This window comes from Narcine bancroftii, chromosome 6 (genome assembly GCF_036971445.1).
Source record: "Narcine bancroftii isolate sNarBan1 chromosome 6, sNarBan1.hap1, whole genome shotgun sequence".
Classification (NCBI taxonomy): Eukaryota; Metazoa; Chordata; class Chondrichthyes; order Torpediniformes; family Narcinidae; genus Narcine; species Narcine bancroftii.
Genome location: NC_091474.1, coordinates 240,310,089 through 240,322,172, shown reverse-complemented (window position 1 = coordinate 240,322,172; position 12,084 = coordinate 240,310,089). Strand labels below are relative to the sequence as shown.

The following is a 12,084-nucleotide window of genomic DNA, read 5'->3' as shown; positions in this document are numbered from 1 at the left end:
CAAGGCCTGCATCTCCGCATCGTTCCTCTGTGCCTGAGCCAGTTGTTCGTAATACAGGTCGGGTGTGAGAGTGTTGATGGCTGGACGGGAGAGTGCATCCGCCACTATGTTGTCCTTGCCGACCGTGTGTCAGATGTCAGTCATGAATTCAGACACGTACGAGAGGTGGCGCTGCTGTCTGCTGGACCACAGATCCTTGGTCATCGCCAGTGTTTGAGTGAGGGGCCTGTGATCCGTGAAGGCTGTGAACAGCCTGCCGTTGAGGAAGTAGCGGAAATGGCAGATGGCTAAATACAGCACGAGGAGCTCCCGGTTGAAGGTGTTACTTTTGAGTTCCGGTGGGTGCAGTTGCTTGCTGTAAAAGGCCAGCGGGCGCCATTGTCCATCAAGCCACTGTTCCAGAACTGCCCCCGCCCTACTGCCATAGCTGAGACATCCACGGAGAGCGCCATGAGCACCTCCGGCCGCAGCTGCACCAGCAGCGTAGCTCTGGCTAGAGCCTCCTTTGTTGCGATGAAAGCCCTGTCCTCCTCCTCTGACCACAATAAACTCTTTTCTTTGGTACCCATGAGCGCAAACAATGGGTGCATGGTGCGCGCAGCTCCAGGGATGAAACAATAGTAAAAGTTCACCATCCCCGCGAATTCTTGGAGGCTTTTCAGGGTAGAGGGTTTGGGGAATCGTTGAACAGCCACTACCTTCTCTGGTGCCTGTGCGGCCCTTGCCACCGAAATGGTGTGCCCCAGGAACTGGAGGGACTCCTTGCTGAACTGGCATTTGGCTGCGTTGACCATGAGGCTGAAGTCCACCAGCCAGACAAAGAGTGTGAGGAGATGGGCTTTGTGTTCGTCGTGGTTGCGACTGGCAATGAGAATATCATCCAGGTAAATGAACAAGTCTTTTCCAACCACGTCCATGAGACACTGGAACATTTGGGCCGTGTTCTTTAGAGCAAAGGGCATATGCAGGAACTCGAAGATGCCGAAAGGGGTAATAATTGCCATCTTACCATGTCGTCTGGATGCACTGGGATCTGATGGTATCCCCACGAGGTCCATTTTGGAGAAGACCCATGTGTCGTGGAGGTTGGCGGAGAAGGCCTGTATGTGGGGTACGGCTACCTGTTGGGGTTGGTTGTGTCATTCAACCGACGGTAGTCCCTGCACGGTCTCCAGCCCCCAGACGATTTTGGGTCCATAGGGAATGGCGATGCCGAGGCGCTGTCCGAATATCAGATGATTCCCAGATCCTGGAGCCTGGAGAACTCCTCCTTTGCCTGCTGGAGCTTCTTGGGGCAGCCGCCTGGGTCTAGCATGCAGTGGGGGCCCTGTGTGGTGATGTGGTGGAAGACCCCCATACTGGGGCAGGGCGGCATTGAACCGTGACTCTAAGATGGTGGGGAATTTGTGGAGAATCACGTCGAACTCGTCCCTGGCAGTGGCTACAGTGGCGATTTTGGGCCTGTGGACTTCGGCAGTGTCCAGTCAGGTGGACTGGAACGTTTGGGTGTTGACCAGCCTTTTGCCCTTCATGTCAAACAGTAGGCCGTGAACTCTGGGGAAGTCGGTGCCTAACAGCACGGTGCCCATGGAGGCTAGGACAAACCTCCAGTGGATCTTCTCCTTCCAGATCTGGATCTGAGCCTTGTGGGTGACATAGATCCTGAAGGTGGAGCTGTTGGCCGCCCGCAGGATTGGACCTCGAGATCAGGTGCGAGTATCTAATGCTGTGGGGGGGAGGATGCTGAGCTCAGCCCCTGTGTCCACCAGGATTCGGCCACCGATGGATCTGTCCATCACATGAAGGAGGCTGTTTGAGTGGCCAGCTGTCGCATCAATCAACAGTGGCTGGCCTGATCATTTCCCTGAAACCTGCAGGGCTGGTGGCACTTATGGGCTTGCATTCCCCAGCGCTGGTGGTAGAAACACCAGGTCGACTAGCCATCCTCTGGCTTGGTCTTGGGAGCGGCTTGCGGTCGGCTGGCTCCTGGTCATGCCACCTGGTTGAGGGCTGCCTCATTCTCCCTCTTCGTACTCCAGAGGGCATCCGTATGGGCTGCTGCTCTCCTCGGGTTCGAAAAGTCTTAATCTGTGAGGAGCAGCTGGATGTCCTCTGGCATCTATTCCAGGAATATCTGGTGGAAGAGAAAACAAGACTTGTGTTCTTCCGCCAGGGCCAGCATTTCGTCCATCAGTGTCGACAGACTATGGGCCCCAAGCCCATCTAGGGGAAGGAGCCTGGAAGCTCATTGCTGGGGAGTTAGCCCGAAAATTCCAAGCAGCAGGTCTTTGAGGATGTTGGGGGGTGGTGAATGATGTCATCCACCCTTGCTGCCGTATCTTGGTCCAGAGCATTCACGACATGATAGAACATCGTGGCGTCTGAGGAGATGTTGCGGAGTTGAAATTGTGCTTCCGCCTGCCAGAACCATGTTCTTGGTCAGTGGGTCCGAAAGGAGGGAAGCTTGATGGAGACAGCATTAACCTCTGCTGAATCCATGGTGCTTTGAGTCCAGAAAAACGTCTGGGCTTGTCGGGGTCACCACTGTGGCGGTGTGAGCCGTGGAAGAAACACAGCCACCATGTTGAGGGTTGTTAACGACTTTAAGGGCAGCAGGAGCTCAGTCACCTGGTGCATAGTGACATCATAATCTCTGCCCAGGGTGGGCGCTGGAAGGGATGCTGGAGTCAGAGAGAAACCTCTGACGACGCCATTTCCCCATGGCTGCCCTGCCATGTGGTGATACAAGCAGGGCCAGTTCGTCATGAGGATGTGCGCCGCCACAATATCTCCATTAAATGTTTTAACACAGGTAAATGACAATTTTGTAAAAGACGAGGAATCCATTTATAAATCAAACGATCTACATTTTGTTCAGAAATCTGAGCCATCTCAACTTCAGCCTATGTCGAAGGTTGATCAATATCAAACATCCTATTAATAAGTGTTAACTGAGCAGCTTCATAATAATTTTGAAAATGTGGTCAATGTAATCCTCTGAAAGCATATCTCCAAATCAGTTTTTGTAATGAGACCTTTCCACAAAAACAATCGTATTAAGGCATTTAAATCCTTGAAGAATGTTTTTCGGAAGCTTACAAGGAATGGATTGAAACAAATATTGTATACCCAGAAAGATATTTATTTTAATGCAATGTACACGTCCTATCACAGTCATTGGGGCAAATCTTTCCATCCATTTAAATCATATTTAATTTTACTCAATTAAGGCAAATCATTTAACCTATATAAGTGTTGATAATCAACATCTACAACTATTCCCAATTATTTAATCTTGTCAGACCACCGAAGTCAAGCTTTCTGTTTACAAGCTGAATAGTCTTCATTTACTTTCTCACTTTTCTCCCTATTAACTTTCTGACATTTTACCCAACTGCTCTAATCGCGTTTGGAGATGTCCCAAGGATTGCTCAGGGTGTGTTAAATATATTAAGATATCAGCTGCAAATAAATTGACTTTATATTCCTCTGAATTGATTTTAATACCCTTAATATTACCATCTTGTCTGATCATTTGAGCCAATGGTTCTATGACCAATAAGGCAGGTGACAAAGGACATCTTTGCCTGTTAGATCTAGTCAATGTAAATGAAGAGGATTATGGTGATAGGTTTCCTCCATTGTCTGTCGTTATGTTGGCTACTGTATATATGGAGCTGGCCCCGCCCACTGATTACTCATACCCTATGACTCCTCCCCCGTGGTCTTGGGCCATAAAGGTCGAGCCACCTCTCCCTTCCTATACCTGGATCCGGGCCAGTTCTGTCTATTAAAGCCTATCGTTCCTTTAGCCTAGTCTTGGTAGTTACTGTTAGTGCCCTACAGTTTAATATAGACAAGTTTATTCCTCCTGTCATGGAGAAACTGCTGTGCCCCAATCGGTTAGAAGTGGACCCCCAATCTCCAGGAGCGTCTGAACAGTACGAGCAGTGGATCAGCTGCTTCGGCATTTTGGTCGACTCTGATGAAAAAAAGCTCAAAGTTCTGCAAGCAAGAGTCGGCGAGAGGGCTTTCCAAGTCATCAGGAGCGGCGCTACTTACGCCGAGGCGATGGCTGAGCTTCGGGCCCTCTACAAACCAGGAGTCAACGGCATGTACTTGCGTTACCTCCTGGAGTCCAGAAAAAAGCAACCTTGGTGAATCGGCAGAAGAATTCATTCATGCCCTGCTTGTGCTGGGGAGAGACTGTAGGGGTAGTTCCACGGTTCCTGTACCGATGGCCCAGTGCATCGAAGACCTGGTCCAGGATGCCTGTGTGGTGGAATTGAGGTCCGTCTACATAAGGCAACACCTGCTCGAGGAAGACCAGTTACCAATGAAGCAGCCATACTGTTGGTAAGGACTCTAGACTCCGCCCAGCACCACGCAGAATCGGTTGCGAGCAAAAGTGGGCCCGTCACATGTGCGGCAAAAATGCCACCATCTTGGGAGATGACCTTTGGGATGGCCGACCCGACCACGGCAGCGCTGGCGATCGAACATCCAAAGTGATACTTTTGTGGGCAGACGAAACAACTGCCATGACTCTGCCCCATCGGGGGTGTTATCTGCTCTGGCTGTGGAAAGAGGGAACATTATCTGTGGGTATATAAGGCTAGAGCCTCCCCACGAAGCAGCGTGAGATGTACAACCAACAAGCGAACCCTGTCTACATTTCCGATGCTGACCGCCTGTGTGGTGAGAGGAGCGCTATCTTACCTGCTTTGCTGACATCACTTCCGCCTTCTTCCTCGACCTTAGCAGCCATGACCGCATGGTCAACATGGAGGCCGCCATCTTGTGCATCGGGCCACCCCGTCGATGATGAAGATGATGATCTGATCCTGGGATCAATTACATTGAACCAGGCCAGCCCTCATCCGATCGCCCACTCCATGATGCAGATCGAAGAGCGGCTCCATCTCGTTGGCAGCAAAAGACCATCAAACGGACATTAGTGAGTACAGTGTGGTGCTTTGATGGTGAGGGAGAAACGTTACGATAACCTTTCCTTACTGGTCATACCCCAGCTCTGAGCGCTGATCCTCCTGGGCTTCGACTTCCAGAGTCAGTTTAGGAGTATGAGAATGGCGTTTGAAGGTCTTCATTTGCCCCTCATGGTAAACAACCCACAACTCACACACCTCGGCCCCCCTGGTGGTGGTGATGGAAATAGATATTGGACCCCACGGCGGTGATAGCGTACCCCGACCTCCCCCCAGTGGTGGCAACAATGGACCTCTGAGGCAGCGGATCTCAGTCCCCCTGGTGGCGGCATCAATGGACGTCAGGCCTCCTGGCAGCAGCAGTGGACCTCGACCCCCCCCCACCGGTGGTAGCAGCAATGGTCATCAGGCCCCCTGGTGGCAGCAGCAGTGGATCTTGGCCCCCCCCCCCGGGCAGGATGAAGAGAGGCCATGGATGGCGGGGCGAGCAGATCGACATGGCCGAACAACTGTTGAGTGCAGATGAGAGCGGCTTCGCAGACGAGACAGCTGTAACTGAAAGAGGTATGACTGGAGTTACTGATAATGTTTGTGTGACATCTGTTGCAAATGCTCGCAAATCAGAGCAGGTACGGTCAGGAAAAACCACACTACGGAATGAAGGAGGTCTCCCCACAGACAAAGCCACACCGATTATGGTTCACACAGGTGACAGCATGTTGGGAACAAGAGGATTGATTATGCCCAGTGTACCTATATCTAAAGGCCCATGGGTACCAGCAACTCCTCCGACACCAGGCCCTGACATGGATGGAACCGAGTACAACTGGGATCCATTGTGTATGGGGATGAGCCTCCAGTCCTTTGCCAAAATGCAAGCGGGATTTTGTTCAAATACAAGTTGGGTTCCGGAATCAAAGGGCGTTGCATAAAACAGGGAGAGAGCTGGTACACTCCCACCGAGTTGAAGGAATGTCAGGTCAAGCAAGTATAAAAGGCTGGAAAAGAAGCATTCGCTAAGCCGGCCTCTCCTTGCAGGGTCTTATACAAGATGGCATTCTAGAATCCGCACGCAGTGTCCTGCACCTGTACGGCCGGCTAGAACCGGTCAGGCTCTTTGTTCCATACAAAAGACGCAATACAGACAATGAACCATGTACTGTTCCAGAGGATAAGGAATCTCTGTAGAATTTTACTCTACGACCTGCTGCAATGACTCCAGGCGGTAGATCACCCCTCTGGGACACTGGCCTTTGAGCGAACGCCAACACCAAATGCCGCAGTTATTGTTTCACTTCCAGGGGCCTTCACCATTACCATAGAGGATGGCACTCACCAGGCTCAGCCCGCCTGGGACTGGTGGCGGTTGAAGAGGTCTTCAAAGACTAAGGGGGGGGCGGGGTTCTGTTTTAAAAGGAGGGGTGAATGTGGTGATGTTTCCTCCATTGTATATAGTTAATGTTGGCTACTGTATATATGGAGCTGGCCCCGCCCACTGATGACTCATACCCTATGACTCCTCCCCCGAGGTCTTGGACCATAAAAGTCGAGCCACCTCTCCCTTCCCTCCATTCCTATACCTGGATCTGGGCCAGTTCTGTCTATTAAAGCCTATCGTTCCTTTAGCCTAGTCTTGGAGGTTAGGGTAGTGATGTTATGCATTATGCTGACTGCTTGCTATTGGTTATGACTGTAGGTTGGCTCCACCCTACTGGCATAACAGATGATGCAACTTATCCCACTGGTCAGTAGAGGTGGCTTCTTCTGTTAATAAGCCTATAGTATGATACAAGTCTGGACTTGCTTATAGCATTTCAGTTACTGATAGTGAACTACAAGGATATTTGTCCATTTGTCACCACCCTGGCTGATGGATTCTTATATAAAGCCTTCACCCAACCAGTAAAGAGTGGTCCCAATTTAAATTTCTCTAGTATTTTAAATAAAAAATCCCCAATCTACTCTGTCAAAGGCCTTTTCTGCGTCTAAAGCCACTAATTATAGGTCGGTCGGGTGGCACCCGAAAAACATTAATCAAAAAAATCAACTTAACAATATTATCCAATGAGTATCAATTCTTAATAAACCCAGCCTGTTCTACATGAATCAACTTTGGTAAAAACTTGGCTAGTCTATTAGCTAAAACCTCAGCTACTATTTAATAAACAAATTGGTCGATATGACCTAACTCTTAACGGATCTATGTCTTTTTTTGGAATGACTGTAATCAGTGCCTTAGAAAAAGTTTCCAGGAAAGAACCAGTTTCAGTAGCCTGTTTCAAACTTCCATTAGTACAGGGAACAATAAGTCATGAACTTCTTTATAGAATTCAGAAGTAAAACTGCCCTCACCTGGAGATTTCCCTCCGGGCATAGATTGCAATGCCTCTTTAATTTCCATCTCAGTAAAAAGAGTATCTAACTCTCTGGCTTCTTTGTCTTTTAACGACGGTAAATCCAAATCAGACAAAAATGCATCAATTCGATCATTATCTTGCATGACCTCAGAAGTGTAAAAATCTTCATAAAATAAACAGAATTCATCATTAATCTCCTGAGGTTTGTAAGTAACAGTCGAATCTCTTCTAACAGCATTAATAGCCTTCGAAACCTGTTCTGTCTTCAATTGCCATGAAAAAACCTTGTGGGCACATTCGCCCAACTCATTATAACGTTGTAACAGCTTCTCAAATTTGTATGTTTGTAAAGTATTATACCGTAACTTTAGCTTAGTTAATTGAGCTTTTTTTATTTTCTGTACTAACCGGTTATACTTCCTTTTACAATTTATCAATTTCCTTCTCCAAATCTTGACTCTCGACCAAATACTGTTTCTTAATTTTTGCCAAGTAACTGATAATTTGGCCCCTCAGATATGTTTTTAAAGCATCCCATAAAATAAATTTGCATTGCACTGACCCTTCAATTATTTGCAAAAAAGTTTGTATATATTCCTGCTTGTAGTCAATAAATTCACGTCGTTTCAACAATAATGTATTAAATCTCAAACGATATGCAGTTTCAGCTCTAACAGAACCAGTACAAGAAATTAATAACAAAGAATGATCAGGCAATATCCTATTTTTATATTCTGCTGGAATAAATCTACCTTGTAATTGTGCTGATACTAAAAGTAGATCAATTCTAGAATAAGATTCATGTCTAGCCGAATAAAAAGAAAAGACTTTCTCTGTCGGGTTTAACCTCCTCCAAATCTCTACCAAATTTAACTCTTACATTATCATTTACAACTGTTGAGCCATTTTAATTTTTCCCAAAGTTTTTGGAGATTTATCCAATAAAGGGTTCAAACAGCAGTTAAAATAACAGGCACCAAAACATTATACGCCTGATTTAAATCCAAGAAAGCTTTCGCCATAAATGTATCATCATCTATGTTAGGTGCATAAAGATTCATCAGTGTCCAGGTCTCTGAGAAAATCTTACAGTTTATTGCCAATACTCTACCCACCACTGCAAAAAACTGAGTCCAGTGTAAAAGATAACTCTTTGTGTATTAAAATAGCAAAACCTCTTGCTTTAGATGATGCTATAACATGCCCAACCCAATCTCTTTTCATCTTCTGATGCTCTTTTTCAGTCAGATGTGTTTCTTGCAAAAATACAATATCAATCTTCATCTTTTTGATATAGGCTAACACCCACTTTCTTTTAATAGGATTATTAAACACATTAACATTAAAAGTTACAAAAATCAAATTAGCCATAATCGCTTAGTTTCCCCCGGAGTGGCAACCCTCATGGCTGAAAATGAAAAAAAACCTCTTTAAAATAAAAAAAAATAAAACCCACACAAAAAAAACCCTCCCCCCAAAAAATAACTACAGCAATATAAGTGTAGTTCCCCCCCTTGATTACATGGGAGTGACCAATGCCACAAGTGGCTGAAGAGCCACAGAACAGTTCAGAAGAGTTGGCAGCTGAGCCATCGCCCCCCCCAAACAGAACAAACAGTAAAAGAAAAATAGAGTTACATCAAGTATGATAAGCTGTCTCCAATGCACAATTAACTTGCTCATCATTATCGATATCAGTTCCTGTGTCTCCATCTCTCTTTTCTCAGACCCTCCTCAAGGAATCACCACTTGTTGTTGAGTCCTCCCCACAGCCTGGGCCTGTTCACTCGATAAGTGCATGCATGAAGATCGGCGCATGCCCGAAGGGTCCACTTCATCAGGAGAAAGCCGCTGCTGGTCACCGGCGCCATCTTGCATCACTGAATGCGAGGTTGGCATCGGAGTCAAGTGCGCCTTACTTAGCGACATGCGCTGAGGCTGGGGAGGAGCTGCACTCGAGCCGGGAGGCTCAATCTGCAGAGTTGGCCGAGTTTCTTCAACATTTCCATTCTGGTTAACTGACAATTTCTTTTCCATCTGAGCTTTAATTTCCTCATAGCTGTAAGGCAGGGATGTTCATCAATACTTTAAGAATATTTAAAAAATGTTCAGTAAGTTGTAATTCGGGTTTTAATTAATTCTGCTGGGGAGGTGTTTTTTCACATCCTCTTCTTACACCATCACACCACACCCCCAGAGTAGTGTTTTTCAAAAACTAGCAGCACATAAAAGTAGAAACAGATGTGGAAACAGCCAGCGAGGAGCAGCCCAGTGAGTGAGTGAGTTTTTCCATTATTTTCATTTATTTTATTTGGACACAAGGGGTTTGATTCAGGCATGACCCTGGTAAAGAATTAGCAAAGACAAGAGCCACATAGTCTTTATCAAAAAATTGAGACTGAAAACTTCCATAAAAAACCTTCAACGCCGTAGAGTAACAGAACGCAAACTTATGCCCTTTCTGCCACAAAACATTTTTAGCTGAATTAAACTCCTTACAATGTTTAATAATATCTTGACTTAAAATCATCATTAAAAAAATATTCTGTTATTTTGAAAAATCAAAGGACTCAGGTTACGTCTAGAATTCTGAACCGCAAGTCTCAAAATTGTCTCTCGGTCTTGATAACGTAAGTACTGGATCAAAATAGACTGAGGAGCTTGATCGGGATATGGTTTTCGTCCAATTGCCCGGTGCACTCTATCTAATTCCAACTCATCCGGGAATTCCGTCGCTCCTAAGATCTTAGGAATCCATTTTCGGAAAAATTGAAGCGGATTCGGACCCTCAATATCTTCTGGTAATCCCACAATCTTAACATTATTCCTCCAGTTTTGATTTTCCACAGCATTAAACTTTTTCAACAAGTCTGTCTTCTGTATCTCCCAACCAGTGAACAAATCTTTTATCTGATTGACTCTTTCTTTACATTGGTCCATTTCATCATTACAGTCAAGAAAGGATTCTTCGAGTTTTTTTCAAATTATCTTGAACCTTATCAACAGCTCGAAGGCATTTATTCAAATCCATTTTAACAGTAGAAATTTCTCCTGTATCTCAGACGTCGCACCTCTCATTTAAGTAAATCCCTAATTAATTTGCATAGCCAAACTTCCAATCTGTTTAACGGTATCATTTAAATTGGGTTAAGTGATGCTGGATTTGATTTAGTCAGAGGCCTACCCTCTGTTAAAGTTGCAGCCTCCTCCAACAACCGTTCCTCTTCAGCCAGTTTAGTGACGTCTTCTTCTTCCTCCTCCATCAGCAAAATGGTTTGGGCCACCCCCATGCATGTACGGAACACCCCCCCAACTCAGCCCAGGATCACTAGGCTGGTGGAGGTTGAGTCCCCCCCACAGCTTGGGCCCGTTTACTCGATAAGTGCATGCATGAAGATACGCGCATGCCCGAAGGGTCCACTTCATCAGGAGAAAGCCGCTGCTGGTCACCGGCGCCATCTTGCATCACTGAATGCGAGGTTGGCATCGGAGTCAAGTGCGCCTTACTTAGCGACATGCGCTGAGGCTGGGGAGGAGCTGCACACGAGCCGGGAGGCTCAATCTGCAGAGTTGGCCGTGTTTCTTCAACATTTCCATTCTGTTTAACTGACAATTTCTTTTCCATCTGAGCTTTAATTTCCTCATAGCTGTAAGGCAGGGATGTTCATCAATACTTTAAGAATATTTAAAAAATGTTCAGTAAGTTGTAATTCGGGTTTTAATTAATTCTGCTGGGGAGGTGTTTTTTCACATCCTCTTCTTACACCATCACACCACACCCCCAGAGTAGTGTTTTTCAAAAACTAGCAGCACATAAAAGTAGAAACAGATGTGGAAACAGCCAGCGAGGAGCAGCCCAGTGAGTGAGTGAGTTTTTCCATTATTTTCATTTATTTTATTTAGACACAAAGGGTTTGATTCAGGTATGACAAGTCAGCTTAGACCTGTGTCATGCTCCTCCTGTGCTATGTGGGATCTCAGGGATACTGTCAATGTCCCTGAGGACTACATATGCACGAAGTGTGTCCAAAGCTGCAGCTCCTGATTGATCGTGTGTGTGCACTGGAGCCGTGTATCGACTCATTTTGGAACATCCAGGATGCTGAGACGCTGGTGGACAGTTCCTTTAGTGAATTGGTCACACTGCAGTTTCAGAGGGTAGAGAAGCTTAGGGACTGGGTGATCAACAGTAAGAGAAGTACCAGGAAGGTAGTGCAGGAGTCTCCTGGGGTTATCTCCCTCCAGAACAGATATGCTGCTTTGGATATTGTTGGGGGCGATGGGCCACCAGGAGAAGGCAGCAGTAGCAAGGATCATGGCACCGTGAGTGGCTCTGCTGTGAGAGAGGGCAGGAAAAAGAGTGGTAGGGCAATAGTCATAGGGAATTCAATTGTCAGGGGAGTAGACAGGAGTTTCTGTGGCCGCAAAAGAGACAGCTGGTTGGTACATTACCTCCCGGGAGTGCAAGGGTCAGGGATGTCTCGGAGTGGCTAAAGGACATTCTGGAAGGGAGGGTGAACAGCCAACTGTCGTGGTCCCTGACAGTACCAACGATATTGGAAAAAAAAGTGATGAGATCCTGCGAGATGTATTTAGGGAGTTAGGAAATAAATTAAGGAGTAGGACCTTAAAAGGTAATAATCTCTGGATTGGTGCCCACGAGCTGGTCAGAGTAGGAATAACAGTATAGTTAGAATGAATTTGTGGTTGGAACGGTGGTGTAGGAGGGAAGGTTTCAGATTCTTGGAACATTGGAACCGGTTCTGGGGCAGATGGGACTG

The 12,084-nt window shown here is 46.4% G+C and overlaps 2 protein-coding genes across 9 annotated transcripts in view; both read left to right on the top strand.

Annotated features, from left to right (window-relative positions):
• The window catches only part of xdh (xanthine dehydrogenase), a 179,186-nt gene that overhangs the window by 12,548 nt on the left and 154,554 nt on the right, over nt 1–12,084 (top strand). Inside the window, exon 3 of one of the 8 annotated variants that reach the window (XM_069887776.1) lies at nt 9,031–11,166. The exons of 6 other annotated variants lie outside the window; for them this stretch is intronic. In XM_069887776.1, the coding sequence (XP_069743877.1) occupies nt 11,133–11,166 (34 nt within the window). In that variant the 5' untranslated portion in view covers nt 9,031–11,132. Of the gene's footprint in view, nt 1–9,030; nt 11,171–12,084 lie in introns of those variants that run through there. One more of the 8 variants, XM_069887782.1, reaches the window with a different exon arrangement.
• On the top strand, nt 4,229–5,996 carry LOC138735564 (deformed epidermal autoregulatory factor 1 homolog). Its single transcript, XM_069883581.1, has one exon. It carries the CDS (start codon nt 5,345–5,347, stop codon nt 5,876–5,878), a length of 534 nt encoding a protein of 177 aa, XP_069739682.1. The 5' UTR covers nt 4,229–5,344; the 3' UTR covers nt 5,879–5,996.